The 19555-nt window shown below is 40.6% G+C and overlaps 3 protein-coding genes across 4 annotated transcripts; all 3 read left to right on the top strand.

The window, feature by feature from the left end:
• Window positions 1-1421: 1421 nt before the first annotated feature.
• On the top strand, window positions 1422-5746 carry LOC5510042. Its single transcript, XM_001630464.3, has 4 exons — window positions 1422-2468; window positions 3098-3575; window positions 3958-4080; window positions 4452-5746. Exons 1-4 carry the CDS (start codon window positions 1822-1824, stop codon window positions 5166-5168), a joined length of 1965 nt encoding a protein of 654 aa, XP_001630514.3. The 5' UTR covers window positions 1422-1821; the 3' UTR covers window positions 5169-5746.
• A 1338-nt stretch (window positions 5747-7084) lies between these two features.
• On the top strand, window positions 7085-13668 carry LOC5510043 (heat shock factor 2-binding protein). The gene is made up of 12 exons (XM_032379145.2): window positions 7085-7234; window positions 7631-7735; window positions 7990-8044; window positions 8549-8685; window positions 8794-8811; window positions 8898-9029; window positions 9648-9937; window positions 10309-10382; window positions 10513-10549; window positions 11660-11717; window positions 11811-11858; window positions 13341-13668. The coding sequence occupies exons 1-12, from the start codon at window positions 7193-7195 to the stop codon at window positions 13395-13397; spliced, it is 1053 nt and encodes a 350-aa protein (XP_032235036.2). The 5' UTR covers window positions 7085-7192; the 3' UTR covers window positions 13398-13668.
• Window positions 13669-13746: 78 nt separating this feature from the next.
• On the top strand, window positions 13747-17682 carry LOC5510040 (mitochondrial coenzyme A transporter SLC25A42). 2 transcript variants are annotated; one of them, XM_001630466.3, is made up of 5 exons: window positions 13747-14122; window positions 15147-15172; window positions 16003-16163; window positions 16556-16672; window positions 17105-17682. In XM_001630466.3, exons 1-5 carry the CDS (start codon window positions 13891-13893, stop codon window positions 17580-17582), a joined length of 1014 nt encoding a protein of 337 aa, XP_001630516.2. In that variant the 5' UTR covers window positions 13747-13890; the 3' UTR covers window positions 17583-17682. The 2 variants fall into 2 exon arrangements, with proteins under 2 accessions (XP_001630516.2, XP_032235039.1); XM_032379148.2 differs by having other exon boundaries at window positions 15147-15167; window positions 15998-16163.
• Window positions 17683-19555: the final 1873 nt, after the last annotated feature.

The raw sequence follows: 19555 nt of genomic DNA on the forward strand, positions 1-19555 counted from the left end.
TCCCGAGCAGCGTCATCAAGACTAGGTGCATCAGGAATTTGGTATATAGGTTGCAGGGAGGGTGTGTGTGTGTGACGGATGGGGGGGGGGGGGGGGGGGGGGGGGCTTTCCCCAATCCTGTCTGGGGACTGTCCGAGCGGACATGCAGTTTATTACTTTGTAGCATAATACTAGGGACCGCCTGATATCTCCCCAAAATCGGACAAGCCAAAATTTATAAAAGAAATTCGAAACAAGCAAATATTCGCTAAAATGCACTGCGCATCTCAAGAAAAAATAATCGAGAAACAAAGCTGCTCTAGTACCAGTGCTAGTATGGCTTTTTGATTGCTGTTTTCGAGGGAGGAGGGGGGAGGGAGGAGGGGGGAGGGGGGAGGGAGAAGGGGTGAGGGAGGAGGGGGGAGGGAGGAGGGGGGAGGGAGGAGGGGGAGGGAGGAGGGGGGAGGGAGGAGGGGGAGGGAGGAGGGGGGAGGGAGGAGGGGGGAGGGAGGGAGGAGGGGGGAGGGAGGAGAGGGGAGGGAGGAGGGGGAAGGGAGGGAGGAGGAGGAGGGAGGAGGGGGGAGGGAGGGAGGAGGGGGGAGCTATCTTCCGGGAACCAAATCCCCACAGAACTCTGCAAGATACCCCTTCTCCCCTTTATTTTTCTTAAATTACTAAAGACACCACTCGATAATTTCTAAAAGCATTCAATTTTTTGTCTTATATGCCTCGTTATACTGTAATAACTCAGATAGAATTCCCTCCCTGATTTAAGTAGTTCGATAAATACAGTACATATTTTTCACAGGCATGCAGGCCCAGATCTTACTATCATGTAAATAAAAAACAACTGTAACTTCCCAGCAAAAACAAGCCTACTAGAAAACTATGGCTATTTTTTAATAACTGTAACCATGAATCCATGTTTGGTAAACAAAACCAACTGATTGTTTTCACCATAAAATTATTTAAGTCATTGAAACTGTTTCCAAACAGCGACTCGAGATAACCATTATAATTTTACAGTGTAGTATTGCCATGAGTTTCAAAGCTCTTCCGTAATATAGACCTGTAAGCTTTTTTTTTCTTCTACGGTATTTTGGATACTAGAACATATGTATCAGGAAAAACACGAACACGAAACATGGTGAAAAAATAAAAATATAAACCCGAGGATATTTATTGCACTTGTATCCAGAAAGAAAGTTCTTGTAGGGGGCTTTTAGAAATGTATAACATATTCAGTCACTTTATTCATCCACCCACGACATAAAAAAACCGACTCGTTGTTTTTACCAACAGTAAGGAATTGTTTACTTTCCTACGTCGAGGTTACCAAGATTACGTGAAAGCATCAACATCGATTAACAATTTATTCTATGGCCTCGAAATCCTACTGGTCCAAATTCAATTGTTTTAGCCATGTACCATGGCAACAGACATAAATAGAGCAGCCATCTTTGGTGATTCAGTTGTAAACGAGTCCCCGTTTCGGACAATTTATACGTTTCGCGTGGTATCTAAGGTCAAGAGAGTGAAATTACAAAATCGCCGATGGAGCGATGCTTTAGAGGGTTTGAACATTTGTAATTTTGAGAGTTTTTTGGCGGAGTTCACTCTGAGTTCGTAGGAACTGGTGTTCGAATCTTCGCCACATTCTCAAGTGGGATACTCCGTGCTCTCCAGCTTTCAGGACTAAAGCTTTTCCAAAGGGTGTTAGATACAAATACTTATATTTCGTGGTAAACCACAAGGGTATTAAACACATATTCATAGAAGAAGTGAGACAACTTCAAACATTGTTTGTTTAGTGGATAAAACAGAAATAACAAGAAAGGTGAAATGGGATGTGGATCAAGTGCAGAGCCAGGCAGAGAAAGGCTAGGGCAACCTATTCCAAACGGAAATGTCAAACATGACAGCCCTTCTCCGCCAGCCAGAGCTAACAGTCCTGAGAAATCCAAGTCAAGAGGGGGCTCTGCTAGCTCTCGTAAAAGTGACCACAGGCGGACTTCAGCTTGTTCACACAAGAGCGAAAAGTCTCATAACTCTTACAAAAGAAATAGAAGTCGAAAGTCTTCATCTTCTTCATCGTCTGACTCATCTCATGGAAGTAAAGAGTGCATAAAAGAACCCCTTGCTAAGGAACCAGAGCCTATTGCTAATCAGGAACCGATTCAAGAGACAAAGCCCGATAAGGAACAACCGCCTGATCCTGATGTCAATCAAAACCAGGAGGAACCAGAAGAACCAAAACCGGAAGAACCTGCTGTGCAGCCAGAAAAGACTGAGGAGGAAACGGTGCAAGACCCACAGCCAGATTTCAGTGAAGATGTCATTAAGCAATTTGCTGATTTAGAAACTGTGATTAAAGACCTCGAGGCCAAAAATTCTGAGGCGGCCCATAGGGCGAAGCATCTACAACTATTGGAGCTGCACAAAAGTCTGACAGAGCAAGAAAAGCAAGTTGAGGTGTTGAAACAGCAAACGTAAGTTTCTCCATGTAATTCAGTCAGGTCCACTTGAAAATGTTTTTAAGTGGTACCTTAGATTCAACATTGTTAGTGTTACCTTATGATTTTGACATTTCCTTCCCACAATTGTATACTGTATTGCACCCTGATTTTTTAGGTGATTTTCTGCAAAAAAAAAAAAATGAAAAATAGAAAGTAACTATATATGACAAAAATCCCAGATGAGAAGTATTTTGAAAAATAATTGTTTTGTTCGCCTCAAAGACATGGAGATAAGTAGGAGTAAAGTAAAAAAGTAAAAATAAAACACATTATTCACCCTTTATATTATCAAATTTTGTGTTCCTTATGCATTATATCAGGGACCATTCTAGTGTTGAATACCAGAACCTGACACGCCCCCACCCATATAAAGAAATAGTAATATGACTGAGAATAGAAAACTCTTTCTATAGAAAAAAAACTCTAGATTAAGAGTTATCACTGATCTCTTGGTTCACCTTACACTGTTATAATGGCCCTGGTGTTGATTTCCTTCACTACTAAATAGGTCTCTAACTCATTTTTATTTTTTATTTTTGAAAAAGCAAGAAATATCATGATAATAATATTCTGAATAATAATGGATTTTTAAATCTATTCAGGGCAAAAGAATACCAAGATGTGGTGTCCATGGTACATCCATCTGTCAGGGCCATGTTTGCCACAGAATCCGAGCACAGTGAACACATGAAAAAGGAGCATCAGGAATATATGGATGCATTAAATAAGCAGGAGGTTGCTGAGCAAGAGTTTAACACCATGAAGGAACAATATAAAAACTTATATAACACATTTCAGTCTGAGGTTGAGACAGTGAAACAGGAGACTGAGTTGCTAGGCAAGAAACGGCATGAGCAAGAGGAGATACTGGGCAAGATTTTTAATGATACGTATGGCAGTGACAACGAATGGAAGCTAGAGATGGAACTGGACGCTCTTGGAGACCAGAAAGAAAGGGTTCAAGCAGCACACACAAAGTGGACAAATGCTAGGAAGTTTCTGTATACTGCTGCCAATCAAATTCTGTGGGCTCTACGTCGTTGGTCACAAATAGGGGAACACAATGTGCAAGCCCCAATGGTAAGAAAGATTGTATACCGGCATGTTGGCTATTCTAGACCACACTGATGTCCTCAATGTACTGATTATGTGTCATTCTATGAATGCGCACATTATTTATTAAATTTGATTATATTTGCTAATTCATTTAACAATTAATAGCAAGCAATAGAGAACCTTTTTTGAAAGCCAAAAAACTCATAGATAATTCCTAGCTAACAGCTGCATTTAAGGACTACATTGGGCTAGTGCTTAATTTGAAACCCTGCATATGAAAGGTTGGATGTAAAAGCTTGATGGATTCATTATCCTGATCCCCCATCCCCAACCGCACTAATATCTTCCTCCTGACCAGTGTAATGTAACCATGAACTGGGATTAATTTACCTATTCCTACTCACAGGTGAAGTACCAGATGTCAGCAGAGACCAGGAACCACCTGGTTGCTGGACTGCAGAATGTCCAAAGCACACATGGATTTTTGGCTCCTCTTGAAGTGCCATATTGCAAGAAGGAGGATCTGGAGGTAGGAGAAGTATTTTATTTACATCTGGTGTGATATGTGTTGTTTCAGTCTTTGAATTTTGTACAGTGGAACCTATGGACAATTCCCAAAGAATTTCTTCTGCCAATCTCTATACTGTAAATGTCAGACTCTTCTATAGGAGAGGACACAAAACAGACAGACTTTTCAGTTTCAAGGACACTATTTAGTGTGCCTGTTTATTGTTTACCATCCTAGCATCTTTAAAATTGTTTTATATATCTTTGATGACTTGTTGTCACCATTATTTGAGCAGAGTTGACCAAGTTTTAATGTTGATTCAATATTCAAGCCTGACATGTTCTGCCAAAAAAAACCCACAATACATTGAGATTTATATTCTTGTTTTTCAGGCATTAAAATCTGCTATAAATACCATATTCCAAGATGTCCAAGTCCACACACGCTACCAGCAAGCCTATGCATTTTACCTGAGCACCTACAACAAGTGCTTGAACCTCCTTAAGTGGATTGATAATGTGCTAGACAGCACCATAAACAAGGACCTTGTCCAAGTCCGCAAGCAGTTCCATGAGAAGTACTATGAGCTCAAGGAAGAGAGAATCAACTTGATCCAGGCCAAGATCAAAGAAAAGCTGGGAATGGATATGACTCTAGAACTAAACAAAGAGGAATTCAAGGAGGTGGAAGCTGAAAAAACAGGCATGGATGTGGCTACAGCAGAAATTGTAGAGAAAGAAGAGGGCACAGAAGAAGCCCCAACACCTAATGAAGAATCTGACAATCCACCTCCAGCTGTCATCCCAATGGCAGTAGAGGGAGAAGCTGCTGATGAAAGCCAAGACATACAACCAGAGGCCAAGCCCTTATCACTGTCCGAGTTAGCCCCACCCCCATCTCAAGACGACCTGTTTGGAGACATTGAACAGCTGAAGAAAAAGCATGAAGAAGAGATGGCAGAGTTTGAGAAGGCACAAGAGTTGAACAAGACTAGGGTCGAGCAAGGGCTACAGGAGAAGCTAAGAGCAAGGCGCAGCAGGCGGCGAAAGATGGAGGTTGAAAAAGCAGAAGAGTTGTCACTAGCACCACCACCAGCCACAGAGATGTAATTAGATCATTGCCAAACCTGCCAACTCTCACAGGAGTCTCAAGGTTTTCAGCCACAGGGGTTTCAAGGCTTTCAGATCTCCCAATAAAAAATCCATATAGTTACCTTATATCTCCCAGATAAATACCTTGTTTTTATCATTAACACCTTCTGATTTCGAGCTATCAGTGTTGGCTGTATGCAAAACAAAAGTCATTTTATTTCAAGTGCAAGGAAAAAACATTGTAAAGGCAATATTTTATACTTTCCACATCTGAGTCAATGACACACTTCATATCAGATGGACACAAACTATCAGTATAAAAAAATCGAGAAAAGGAAAACAAAATGAACTGCAAATGATTTGTTCCAAATAATGGAATGGCCCAATGCACTTACTGAAGTGTCAAGCCTTAGACTTTGGTTGGGGGTCAGGAGAGGGTCTAACTTGTTTCAAAGGGGATCATTGATTAGTGATAAAAAGGTTGTTCTTGCTTAAGGAAAAAAAAATTCATTTCAATGTATATAGTTTAGCCATTGCTAATTAAACTAATTTTAGTTATACATTGTACATACTAACAAGAAAAACATGTATGTGAATATGCTGTTGACTGATCAGGGCTGCCAGTACTGAGTTTCACTTGTGACAGACTACAACATTTATCCAGAGCCCGGGAGGGGAAGGGGCTCTGATAAAAACAGATGGGGTGATCTTCAGTAAAATCAATTTTAACCCTAAGGGATAGCAAATTTGGTGTGGTCAAATGAATTTTTAACCCTTAAAGAGCAGAATCGGAAAAACCGTTAAACACCCCCTAAGGAATAGCAGTTGGTCGAAATTTATACCCTAAGGATGGCAGAATCGGAAATTTCCTTCAACACCCCCTAAGGGATTGCAGTTGCTAGAGGTTTTATAGCCTAAAAGATAGGACAATCACCCTGTCTACTTTTCTGGAGATTTCCCCAGGATTAAGAGTTATAGGGGGAGAGGTGGTTGTGGTGTGGGATCACTCAGTGGCCATTTCCTGGACAACAATACTCTCTCCAACATTCAAAGATTATAAACCACAATCAGACATAAAAAACAGGATGAAAAATGCTGTGTAGATATTAAGGCCAAGTAAAAAAAAGACGTGTTTATTGTCCCCGCCCGCATCCTTTTTCGTTCGGGGCCGCATCAATATTTTTTAAATATTTTTTTTAGTTATTTCTGCTGCTTTTTTATTTTTGTTCCTCAGAAGTTCAAATTTCGTGCGTTAGCGGTTGCCTGGGCACTGAAATAAAGGCAGACGTTCCCGTTTCAAGGCTTTTCTTACGATTTTTTCACCTGTTCGCAAAATCGCGGAAACTTCCTTTGTACTTTAATTTAAATCGATCAAATCTTTGATAAACCAAGGACAAAAATAAAATAAAAAGGGTCGCATTCTTCCTACTTTGATCTTATCAGGACGTTAAACATGTTTGTTACTTGGCCTTAGCAATTGAGATAACCAGTTAAAGCCAACGAAGACTTATCCAAGCTACTCGTGCCCGTTGATATAACCATAAAGAGAGGGCTCTTAAAGTCTAAGAAAAGGAAGGAAGACAACAAATGGAGAACACAAAACCTCCAGTCCAATTAACTTACTCTTGCTCGACGGCTGGTTTACAACGATATTTCCTACTTAATAATATGAGAAGTTTAAAACTTAATGAGTCACAGCAATATATTCTTACCCTCCTGCAAAATGTGGAGCAAAAGAGCGCAGGATGTTGCGCAGGATGAGGGCATAAATTCTTCTTTCGCGCCATTTTCAATTCTCGCTCACGACTTACACAGGCAACCCGTCCTGATACATAAATAGATTTACGCCGAATTTTATTAGATACTTATATATAAAAAGTTACGTTAATAGGAATAATTCACTCCCATACAATGTATCCTAATTCTAAAACAAAAGTAATACCTTTTTTTTTTTGCTCCATTCACCAAAAGATTTTGGCTTTTGGTTGTGTTGGGTTTCCTGTGTTTGGTCGTATCAATTTTCAAAACAATTTTGAGTCAACATGGCGACCGTCGACAATAAACCCAAGAAGGACATATCGATGGTAAATACCCACTTAAAATGCCTTTATAACTATTATTATAATTTCCAGCACTACAAATTCTGTAACATTGGTGTCTGCGTGTAGTTTATAAAATATTCATTAGAATTTTACATTCTTCCTTGCTGTTTTTCTACGGGCCATCCCATTTTTAACAAGCGAAAAGCGAATGAAAGAGCGAAAGTCCTCTTTTATAAAAAAAACCAGGTCACTTCTTTACCTCTTTTCGTGAAACTTTCTGTAAGTGTCTTAACTTCTTTATGTTTTCTGTAAAACACATAAGCTTACATCTGAGGTTCCCAATATACGCCAATCTAAAACTAAGAGATTTTCTGATAGCACACTGCTAAGTACTTTAGCAGCGAGCTATCATTTGTTAGCTTATACTCGTTATTTCAGGAATATACTTCAAGTAAACTCCCAGAAAAGTATGTCAAGATTAAGAAGTCTGAACTTGATGGGGTATTTTCAGAAGTTAGGCAATTAAAACAGTTCGTACCAAAGGTGAGGAAATTCTCATACACTCTCAGAAATCCAGCAGATGAATTATTGATTAATGTTAACTTATTGCTTGACTGGCATGTTTTTTAACTAGCCCTGCTCTTGATTTTCCAGAGGTGTCACTGCTGTAATTTGGTCCAATATTGACATTATCATATCTGTTACATACATCATTTTAATTTGTTTAAATTTTTTTTAATTGTAAGTGATGATATGACAATGTTTGTCATATTTGACTATTTTTTGACACTTTGCAGATTGTTGATTCAGAGTTTACTTTCTTGTGTGAAAAAGTAGAGGCCAGAAAAATTGGTATGGAAGTAATGCAGCATAGATTCATAGCTCTAACTAACTGCCAAAGTATATGACTGTCTGGCTGATCAGGCCCTAGGTAGGAAGAGGAGGGATTTAGGGGATTGGTAGAACCACCCCACTCAACTGAAAGTTCCATTTAAATATATAAGAAAAGAAAATACCACTGAAAGCTTAGCACACCCACACCCCCCTCTGCTCAAAATCCTGGACCCACCTTCTAACCAACAGATAGAGATATGGACAAGCAGACTGGCAGAGTATTCTTTATAATTTGTATCCAACCTGCTTGCAGACACTTACCCAGTGTTTTTCACCATGTACCAAGTCGTGGAAGCCATCTTTGTTTTGTCCTGACCGTGCCCCTACCCCCATCCCTAACAGAATAAGATGGCTGACACGCCACTGTACAGGTGACAACAACTAGGTAACATGGTGAAAAACAATGTTTGAATGCCTGCAAGCAGGCTAATATGTATCTAATTTTACTGTTTTTTGTTTTAGAGCTAGAGAAACTTCAAAAGGAAAACAATCTTTTAAAAAGAGAGATTGAGCACATAAAAAATAGCAATATTCGTGAAAATAATGTTTTGAGCAAGAAGTACAATAATCTGATGAATGACTACGATAAGGAGAGAGAGGTAAGATGGATTTGATGCACAATATATAGTAGTCAGAACAGAGAAAACCCTATTTGCCAAACCTAAATTAGTTAATCCTCATTTCAGTGTATTTTTTTTCTTTTCCAGGAAAAATTCCAGTTGAAGGTATTTTTTTATACATTCAAAATCAGTGATAACGTTATAATTATCTTTGCTTTCGTGATTTACAATTGACTGTTATTTGTTTTAAGTGCCAACTTACTTCTGTCAATCAAAGCTTGCTGGACCAATCAGAGTACTGTGCTAGTATGGGTGCTGCTGCTTGTACCTTACTGTGGCGCGTGTCTCGGCAGCAAGATTCAGTCTCATCTTTGCTGGCTGGGGTATGTCAATCATAGCTTGCCGTGAGGAGAGAACTTTCCAGGCGCATACCCAGGATTTGCTGAGGGGGGGGGGGGGGGGGGGGAGGTGGGGGGTGAATGTGCAGTCATAGGTATCATCCCACGGGGTACTCCCATAAAACAATGATGATTTTTGTCAAAATCAATGTTAACCCTGAGGGATAGCACTTTTGGTGTGATCAACAGCGATTCTTACCCCTGAGAGATGGTACATTAGGTGTGGTCAAAGCAAGCCTTAGAGGCAGCAGTAAAAACAAAAACATTTTCCTGAATTTTATCGCAGCCCTGTTCAAGGTTTACCTACCCGTGCATGGACAGTGAAACCGTGGGGAGGGAGGGGGCAGGTGGTGGGTGGCGGCCCTGCAACTTTTTCGGGGGAGGATCAGTAATAATCCACCAATTTTTCAAAATACAGTTGAAGGCGGGCCCTCATTTTTTTTTTTTGACCAAGCAGCCCTAATTTTTTTTTGCCTCCACCAACCAACCAACGTTGATTTGTTCCCCTAAATCCATCACGCTATTGCAGCCACTATTAATTCTACAGCTTGTCTGTAGTTTATCTAGTCACACCATTTAACCTCTCAAGCGGTTAATTTTCAGACCAAAGCCGAGGAGTTTCTAGAGATTACTACCAAAACCTTGGATAGCTACTTCGCCACATGCGATGACAGCGACACAGACCAAGAGAAGTCGGAGGAGTTCCAATTCGTTCTTGCTCTCTGTGGAATTGTTACTAATCTTGCTGCCGCTCCTTGTGGAAGGGATTTCCTGGTTACCAACAGTTCAGGTCAAGGACTGGTTGACACACTAGTGAGATGCGTAGAGGAGACACGTCCCAGTCCTAACGTACGCATACACAGCTTGGTGCTCATGGCTCTTTATAACGTCAGGTATTAACAGCCACATTAGCCTGCGTAGCAAGCGCAAAGGCCTAGGGAAGATGGGGGATACACTCCACGTGCCTGGAGAGAAGAATGGAGCGAATGAATCCCGGTTTTTTTTTTTTTTTTTACCGTACGCCCCCTCATCGTTCCCTTTTCCTAGCGCGCGCCTCATCTCTGTCTCTTTTTTTCCAACCCTTTCGGCTTGTTACCCAGACTACAGGCACATGCATGCGAAAACCTATTGCATTTTATGACGGCGCAATCTTTCCCGTTATTCCTTCGTCAAACCTCATGTATGTTTGTCCGTTTTTATTCCCTGCATGGGTAATAACGAATACGGTTTGTCATTGACACATTCCGCGCGTTTTTTTTCTCAGTATTCACCGCAATGGTCTACAGCATCTTTTATCCAGGCCAACTCTGTTGTCGGCATTGATGCGGTTAATATCAGGTATTGCATTCTAGAAGTCTTGAAGTTCTCTTCGTCATGCATGATCAGAAAACATGTATTTTATCTAACATGGATAAGGAATGTCTTATTGTATAGGGTAATACTACAGATTCTTCTTTTTTTTTCTTAGATGAGATTAGCTATGAGCTTCGGCTCAATGGTGCAAGGTAAGCTATGGTCACTGTGATACAATAGCACCAATAGCAAGCATTTTGTAGCCTGCGTCGCATTTTCCGGATGCAACGCAGGCTAGCATTTTGGCGACGAGGAAAGTTTTACAACATGCTGACTTTGCGTGCGCACTAGTTGTGTCATGGGCTAAAAACATTACTAGGGACCTTAAGTAACGACGACGGCAACGTGGACGACGATGGCAGAAAACAATGGCATTTGATTCAGAATTCAATAGCAGCATGTGGAAATGCGTTCTGTCTGATACATTTCAGCCGTTTTCCGTAAAACCATGGACGTGAAAACTCCAAGTTTCACGGTCAATTGAGGACGCGGACGTTTGCACTGTAAATTCCACTTATTACGTTCACTGGTGTAGAAATGATGTCCTTAGTTTATTTTTATCTGTCTCTTACTATAATGTTTTGCTTATTCCATTGCAATTAAGTTATTATTGATCACTACGCACGAAAACATCTTTTTCGATCGCGTTGTCCTATCCGTCGTCGCCGTCCGCTACTAACTTGTACTGTCCGACGTTATCCAATTAAAAAATCAATAGACAACAACGACGACCAAATATTCTAGAATGGATGTAGTTCGCCCTAGTTGATCGTGATCTAGTCTAACTCCTAACCCCGTAGGAAGTGCGTGGCACCTAGAGCGGCTGCTAAGCAGACTAATCGCGACGTTGCTCTCTCTAGTTCATCGTGCTATAAAAGTTAACTCAAGGTTGAAAAAGTACGTACGCCTTTTGTAAGCCTCTGTGAAGCAGAGCAGTTGTACGCAAAACAGAGTAGTTAGAGCAACTACTCTATTTCACAGAGGCGTAAAACATAGTTTTGCGACCTTGTGTTGATTTATAGCATAGTATTTCTATTCCTTTTTGAAGTCTTCTGGTTATCCTAGCTGATCGTGATTTTAATGTCGTTCGCCCTAATGGATCGCGATCATAATGTCGTTCGCCCTAATGGATCGCGATCATGATGTCGTTCGCCCTGATGGATCGCGATCATGATGTCGTTCGCCCTGATGGATCGCGATGATAATCTCGTTTGCACTAGTTGATCGTGATCAGTGATATTGTTCTCACGTTGGTTTAATAGGCTACTTCAATCGATGGTAATGGAGCCAGAGAACCTATCCCAGTATGCTTTGCAACAGGTAATTCATGACTAGAATTATTTTTGCTGCTAATTTTGATGTCCGATGAACTTTAATAAAAAACAAACCATTAAAATAATGTTTGCGTTGCAGATATCCTTACCTTCCTTACAGCGCTTAGCAACCACAGTGAAAGGAGAGGTTAGATATTTTTACTCACACTGCATTATGCATCCTATATAGCTGTCGGCAGTTCTATGTTCACACATTTTGCCCCCCACCCCTACCCCTAGGCGAAGAAGAACGTTGACCGAAAAATAGAATGCTTTTTACTTAGCCCTCTAGTTTATAAAGACCTTACCCAAATAGAAAAGCGACGGCAGAAAACAACAGAAAACTAAAAAAGCAAGAAGTAAAATGCACTCAGAATAATACACCAGGGTCTGGATAGGGGGGTCTGCATGTCGGTCATCAGGGTCTGGATGGGGGGGTCTGCATGTCGGTCATCAGGGTCTGGATAGGGGGGTCTGCATGTCGGTCATCAGGGTCTGGATAGGGGGGTCTGCATGTCGGTCATCAGGGTCTGGATAGGGGGGTCTGCATGTCGGTCATCAGGGTCTGGATAGGGGGGTCCGCATGTCGGTCATCAGGGTCTGGATAGGGGGGTCTGCATGTCGGTCATCAGGGTCTGGATAGGGGGGTCTGCATGTCGGTCATCAGGGTCTGGATAGGGGGGTCTGCATGTCGGTCATCAGGGTCTGGATAGGGGGGTCCGCATGTCGGTCATCAGGGTCTGGATAGGGGGGTCCGCATGTCGGTCATCAGGGTCTGAATGGGGGGGGTCTGCATGTCGGTCATCAGGGTCTGGATAGGGGGGTCTGCATGTCGGTCATCAGGGTCTGGATAGGGGGGTCTGCATGTCGGTCATCAGGGTCTGGATAGGGGGTTCTGCATGTCGGTCATCGGGGTCTGGATAGGGGGGTCTGCATGTCGGTAGTCGGTTAAAATTTCCATAATTTGTCAGTAGTCCGTAAGAATTATCGGTTCTTGTCGGTGGTCGGTGAATCTAAGCTAGTGTTCACTTTTGTTGCCAGATTTTATGTATAAACAAGATTAAACATTATTTAGGGTCGATTAGTAATTAATAACTCATTGATAATAAATTGAATAATTGACTGAAAAGTTGATGCAACATGAAATACGTAGCTTGCAGATTCTGAAATGGCCGAATTTAAGTAGATTGACGATGGTAGTAAAGAGTAAAAATACCGGAAGTAATAAAATGTCGTTAGTCAGCAAATATTTTTTGTCGCTAGTCACTAGTTTTTTATGTTTTGTCGGTAGTCAGTTACTTAATAAGCCGTTTGTCGCTAGTCGGTTAACCCAATCCAAACCCTGATACATTTTAGCCGTTTTTCTCCAAACCAAGACCTGACAACTCCGTCAACAGTCTCATGGTCTTGGGCGAAGACGTGTGTATAATGTAGAGAAGCCATTTTTTTTTTTTTCGCTTTGGTAGAAATCGGGTTTTAACGGCGCTTGTTTAGGATTGAGCATTAAGTGTAGAAGCATTTTTTGGTATGGTACCAGGCTATATCCGCCCACAAACACAAACTCGCCGTGTCGAACACTGACCTAAACCCATGTGCGCCTGTTGACCTAACGGACTTTTTCGTTCCCAAGGTGCAAAGCGTTTTATTGGACATCGTGACAGATTTGCAGCGACATCAAGATCCGTGACAAGTCCGAGTCACTTGTACTGTCACGCTATTTAGTGTACATATCATGTGACCCATGTGATAGGCATGCGCGAAGAACCCGAATAATATGTGTTGTCACGCTATTTTAGGCATGTCATGTGACGGCATGATAGTTCTTGTTCTCCAACCATAACGCTATTGAAAACATATTTGTAAGTTATGGTTGTGGTTCGTTACTTTAGTAAAGACTCTTAAGTTGTAAATATATTGTAAGCAGTTTATTTTTCATCAAATAAAGTGTTATAACAAAACGTGAAGGCTTTTCCCTCAGTCAGGGGTCATACCTGGGAGGTCGTAGGTCGTGTTGGAATTAGTTACGTCATACTCTAGTGCTTAGTCTCCCACACGTGCGCGTGAATTCCAAGATGGCCGCCGTGACGGTTTGTGCTCGTAGTTGACTAAGTTTGGCTTCTCGGCTGAGCTGTGCGTCGCTGCCGGGCGAGAGCACTATATCCCCTTACCCATGATCATCGATGGTAAATAGCGGCGCGGATAGAGGGGTTTCACACGGAGACTTCGAGCAACATGGCCATGTCGCTCACGGGGAGTGGTATCTGAAAGCCGGGTCGGAGTTGCGAACCGACAATCATGCTAGAGGACACAAAAATATGGAAATACTCAGCTCTCTCACATCTGGGGCGATCGCTGGTGCTGTGGCCAAGACTGCGATTGCTCCATTGGATCGAACCAAGATCATATTTCAAAGTAAGTATATCAAGCATGTCGGCCTCAGCTCTCAAAGAAAGCAATGATTATAAGTTATTTACAATATGCAAGTAAGTGCTTAACTTATTAATACATTCAGATTCCAAAAGACTATCTACATAATACTAATGAAATGTGTTGTAAATAGTAACAAGTAACCAAGCCTTCATATAGGAATGTAGGTATATTACCGTAAAATAAAGTGTCGCGATGAGATAATTACATAATGACTTGTAGAGTACTGTCACAGATACCAGGCCTTCTCCCACTATACTGTCTGCATTGACTATCAAATAGTTGATTCAGAGTCTAATAGTTCCACAGCCACTATTTTTCTATGAGAGAACTGTTTTGAACGATTTATATATGTTGAATTTGCTTTTTTTTCCTTATGTAAGCGCGGGAGCCCTGTGTCCGAACCGCGCGGGACTAGGGAGCAGGGTTGCTTTGTAATTTGTACAGTTCGGTTTTGTCCGCCACGAACTGCAACGAGTTTGCCGTTTTTTTCTTCGTTTATCATTAAAAAATACAGTCCCTTATCAGTCGTCGTCGTCCATAACAAGAACCACTTCACAGTTTGTGATAAAGGTTTGGTAGCTATATACCCTGCACACGAGTAAGTACGCAGCTGCTTTGTCTCCTATTATCTTTGCTCTACAAAGGAGTTCTTTTATCTCTATTCTTCTCGTTTTTTGTGTCGAGGTGCGGATATTGTTCATTTGCCCAATCAAATTGCAGCTTGTAAGAGCTGCGTACTGACCCCTGCACACTGCAGGTGGTAAAGTGAGGAGGTGCTAGGGAAAGATGAGAATAGCCTTGTAGGTAGGGCTGGCTGCAGGGCCCCCCCCCCCCCCCCCCCCATGTACTGCCTGTAGTACAAACATTCAAAAATACTGTATTCAGGCAGGCAACAGCCATAATTTTCTATGGTAAGTTTAAAACAAAATTACCTTGTTCATAACCTTGCTAGTGTAAATGTAATGGCTCTCAAGCCTTCACTGATTTGATATTGTTTATTTCACAGCATCGAATACAAGATTCAGTGTACAGGTCAGTGTTGTATTATTCTACCTTCAATTGAATTTTGCATCTTTGGTTAAAGTTTCAGTCTTCAAACTCAGTTAAGCTAGTTGCAGTTGAAGATAAATAATACACATACATTGAACAGAAAAAAAAATGAAAAAAAATAAATCATAATTTCACAGCTCTAAAAGGCCAATGTCTTAAATGAAGATAAGGAACCATCAACATCCCATGTTATGGGTTTCTGAACACATGATCAAGTTTGGCTTCACAGAAAGACAGTACAATAAAGAACTATTGTTTCATTGTTGTGGTAATTTATTCAGAGATGCTGCAACATTTGTTGTACAAAGTTGTTATTGTACTTAGGTTTGTACATAGATATCTAGGACTTAATATCAAGGGAGGAGGAGTAGAAGAAAGGAAGCCATGGAAAGTGACATAATGGGACAAAACGATCTCCTCAACAACAACAACAATAGTCTTTACTCAACTATGCATTAAATGTTTACAGAAATTTAGATTTAAGTAAGAGTTCCACTTTTTTAGTAAAATTTCAAAGCTAATTGAGCTAGGCAGCAGGCTAACAGATATATAGAAGTTGTCAAAAACACTTGTTAAGATCATGTAATATCCATGTTTTAAATGTATGTTACATAATTCAGATGTGTAAACACACTAAAACACTAAGGCACACAATGAAACGAGATGCACAATTAATAACGAAAAGGGGTAAGGGGTCAATCTGAGAAAATAAGGCGGGCATTCTTGCTGGTGTACTAAAATGCTACCCTATTATGCATTACAGAGCAGACCAACCCACAGTCTTGATTGACAGTTCTTTACCTTTTTTACAGGGTGTTGTTCACGTGCTGACACAGACTTACACCACCAATGGCTTCACTGGTCTGTTTCGTGGGAACAGTGCTACTATGATGCGTGTAGTGCCTTATGCATCAATACAGTTTACCTCTCATGAACAATATAAAAAGCTATTGAGGATTGATGAAGGAAAAGGGTGAGAACTATTTTAACTATTTTGGTAACAACTTGTCATAGGCTATAAATCTTAGCTTGTTTAAAAGTACGTTGCCAGAAATTTGAGAAAGGGTAGTATAGCTGTGTGGTGTGAGACTATATATTTTAGAGTTCCTTTTCTTGCTCCCCAGTTTCAGTCTGCTAGTCAACTGATTATTATTGTGATCGTAGCTGGAATAGCAGACTTTACAAAATTGCCAGATCTAACCAGAGCATAAATTAAATGGTGATAATATTATGTATCGGTACTGTTACGGAATGCCATTAAGGATCTGTCATATTGCCGAAAGGTGTTAAGAATTGTTACATATCTGTATTGTTACTGAATGGTATTAAATATTTGTGATATATCACTGTTGCTATTTGTTGCAGGGCGTTACCTCCAGTTCGTCGGTTTGTTGCTGGGTCATTGGCAGGAATGACAGCAGCTTTGTTGACGTACCCACTTGACATGGTACGTGCTCGTCTGGCCATCACTCAGAAAAAAAAGTGAGTACAGACAGAAAATCAAATGACTTTGTTTAAAGGAATAGCATCTTGATAGTCTTAGATTTGAAATAGAAAGTAATTGTGTGTCAGTCATTTGGACTGTTTGTTTTGCCCCTCAACAATATACATTTGTAAAAAGGATTTTCTGCATGGGCTCACCATAATTGCTATAAGCACTATTTTTTTTCTCATATTCTTTTTTTTTTCTATTCTATTGAGATCTATTGATCTCAGATGCTTCAATTAAGGCCTTCTCCAGACTTTATGGAGGTTTTTGTATTTGAATTATTCAAATAGTGCTAGACTAGCACTACTGTGACAGGTGTAAACTTGCTACCGTACGTCCTGAGGCTGTTCCCGTCACTACCCATTTCCCTAATATTACTGACTCAGAAAACTGTATTTATAAATTATTTTTTGTCTTTGTGAAAGGTATACTGGACTTATAAATGCATTTACCAGAATTTACAGAGATGAAGGGATGAGAACTTTCTACAGGGGTTACGTCCCTACTCTTATTGGCATCATGCCATATGCAGGCATTAGCTTTTTTACTTATGAGACCTGCAAAAAGGCATTTGGAGAATTTTACGATGGGAAGAAGCCAACACCATTCCATAGACTGGCATTTGGTGCATGTGCAGGTTTGTTTGGACAGTCGGCAACTTACCCAATTGAAATAGTTCGCAGACGCATGCAGGCTGATGGGATATATGGCCCACGGCGGCCTGAGTACGCTCATATGTGGTCCACTGCCAAGTATGTTTACAAGACTGAAGGATTACGGACTGGCTTGTACAAGGGACTGAGTTTGAATTGGGTGAAAGGACCAGTAGCTGTTGGTATCAGCTTTACTGTCTATGATTTAATGCAAGCATTTATTGGCAAAAGAATTTTGGATGATACTTGATGAAAATGTTTTCAGGAAGGTTATCATTCATTTGTGGCAGTGGAGATTTTTATTACTATTTGTTTATTGCATAGTAAATCAATAAACTTTATGCTGATTATTGTGTATATATTTACATGTGAGATGCTATTACTTGAGTATGAAGCTTGAGCTTACTGTTAGCAGATTTTTTTTCCCTTCCCATTGGTTAAGATTTCAACTTATAGCCCTACTACCAAATGCAAGCTGTGATATAGTGGAAAATGTTGTGGTTAAAATTCAACTCTGTAGCCAGTAAACCCATTTTACCTTCACAATGCTTTTAGCAGGGAAAATCAGGAATGCAGGTACACAATAATTATTATATTAGACATTAGTTTTTATCATATTAGATATTAGACTTTTGGCTTCAAATGCGGCCCCGTGCATGTGTAAGGTCGTGACCTTTGATAAACAGTACAGGCTAGGGACAAGTCAATCATTTTAGTAAAACTGGCATAATATGCTAGTAGCATTGCTCGCTTTAACTCGAAGTTATGTTAAAATCATTCTCGCTTTTAAAAATATGCTATTACAGCAGCCAAGTGACATACAAACCTTTAATGCAAACTAAATAAAAATCAAAGCTTTACTGTAATGCATAAACAGGGTTTCAATATACCAAAGCACCACCCTTGGTTGTAAGTAATAAGAATGCATTATCTTGATGATCTTGACTGCCCTTTCTTGACAGCCGAGGACAAATTAATTTGATAAGAATGCATCTAACGACTCAACTTTTCTTTCTGTGTCTTTTCCTGAGAGCGAGAGTGGGACTGGGAACAAGTTTTTCCCAGACTTCCTGTTCCGGCTCTTCCGTGAGGTTGGTTTTAAAATTTTCGCTCTGCAAAATGCAAATTATTCTGCACATTTTTTTGTGAAAAGTCTAAAAAAATATGCTAGAAATTATGCTAGCATAATCGGCTTGTGTCTAGTACAGGTGTGTGTGAAGGGAAATATGGAGGGCAGGGTCTAGAGTAGTAATTCACTTGCCACGGATCAATTGAGTTCAAATGGGCATCCTTTGCTCTGGTAATAGGTCACTAGATCCATCTTGAAACTTTTTCTACCGAAATGCATACTCTTAACTACCAACGAAAGTGTCAACCAGAGTCAAATGCATTTTGTCACATAGGGTGGGGTTTAAACTGTGTTGTAACTGGTTCCATCCAAACTTCCCCTCAGGATAGAGCAGTTTTTCAGGTAAAGCAAATGTTTAGCGACAAAGGGTCGTAGGGCCCCCTTCTGGACATGCGCCTGCAATGAGACGAGGGACGGACCCAGGGATAGATAAGAAAAAAAAAATGGTGTAAAAAGTTCCCTTTAGATTGCACTATTGTTGATAGCGGAGCCAACGCGGCCGCAGGCCGCGCGCGGAGCTCCATAGGTATAGAAATATGGTATAACTATGCGACTTGGTTTTTGTGGTCATCGCTCGGGTACCCTGTGTGTCACAATCCAGTAAATCGTGCAACTCCCATGCCCCACTCGGCCCAACTAGAAAGGAGTCATCGTCAAGTGACACGTCAATCACGATGTTGTCATGAGGATGTTAACTCAATCACCAAACTGGACATAACCGGTTTATAACCAGTCGAACTGGAAATAACATTTTTTACCACCGCCCCCAAATTTCCTCACTTATGCTTCAAAGTTCTTTTATGAACAACGCAAACCCGCATAGCGAAACAAGAAATTGAATATTGAGAAGTTTTTTATTTCCACTGTGACCATGGACGACCTTTTTCGTGGTGATAAAAGAGGTAAGTTCACAACTATTATAGTTTTATGTTTACATCCAGTAGGTATGATGTTAAAAAAAAAACGGTTTTGAACTGAGTGCCTTTTTAAGTATATGTTAGAAAGGTTTTTCACGGATTTATTATCAGACGATAATATCATTTTATTTTTAAGAATAAAATACTTCTATTGTACAGAGAAGAATGTGTGTGTAC

Source organism: Nematostella vectensis, chromosome 3 (genome assembly GCF_932526225.1).
Source record: "Nematostella vectensis chromosome 3, jaNemVect1.1, whole genome shotgun sequence".
NCBI lineage: Eukaryota > Metazoa > Cnidaria > Anthozoa > Actiniaria > Edwardsiidae > Nematostella > Nematostella vectensis.

Excerpts from the sequence above, each read along its gene's own strand:
- LOC5510040 (XM_001630466.3), top strand. The coding sequence starts at position 13,891 with ATGGTAAATAGCGGCGCGGATAGAGGGGTTTCACACGGAGACTTCGAG. Across the intron at positions 14,123-15,146 it reads AACCAAGATCATATTTCAAA|CATCGAATACAAGATTCAGT; the intron begins GTAAGTATATCA and ends TTTATTTCACAG. Across the intron at positions 15,173-16,002 it reads ATACAAGATTCAGTGTACAG|GGTGTTGTTCACGTGCTGAC; the intron begins GTCAGTGTTGTA and ends CCTTTTTTACAG.
- LOC5510042 (XM_001630464.3), top strand. The coding sequence starts at position 1,822 with ATGGGATGTGGATCAAGTGCAGAGCCAGGCAGAGAAAGGCTAGGGCAA. Across the intron at positions 2,469-3,097 it reads GAGGTGTTGAAACAGCAAAC|GGCAAAAGAATACCAAGATG; the intron begins GTAAGTTTCTCC and ends AAATCTATTCAG. Across the intron at positions 4,081-4,451 it reads GCAAGAAGGAGGATCTGGAG|GCATTAAAATCTGCTATAAA; the intron begins GTAGGAGAAGTA and ends CTTGTTTTTCAG.
- LOC5510043 (XM_032379145.2), top strand. The coding sequence starts at position 7,193 with ATGGCGACCGTCGACAATAAACCCAAGAAGGACATATCGATG. Across the intron at positions 9,030-9,647 it reads TCTCATCTTTGCTGGCTGGG|ACCAAAGCCGAGGAGTTTCT; the intron begins GTATGTCAATCA and ends GTTAATTTTCAG. Across the intron at positions 11,859-13,340 it reads CAACCACAGTGAAAGGAGAG|GTGCAAAGCGTTTTATTGGA; the intron begins GTTAGATATTTT and ends TTCGTTCCCAAG.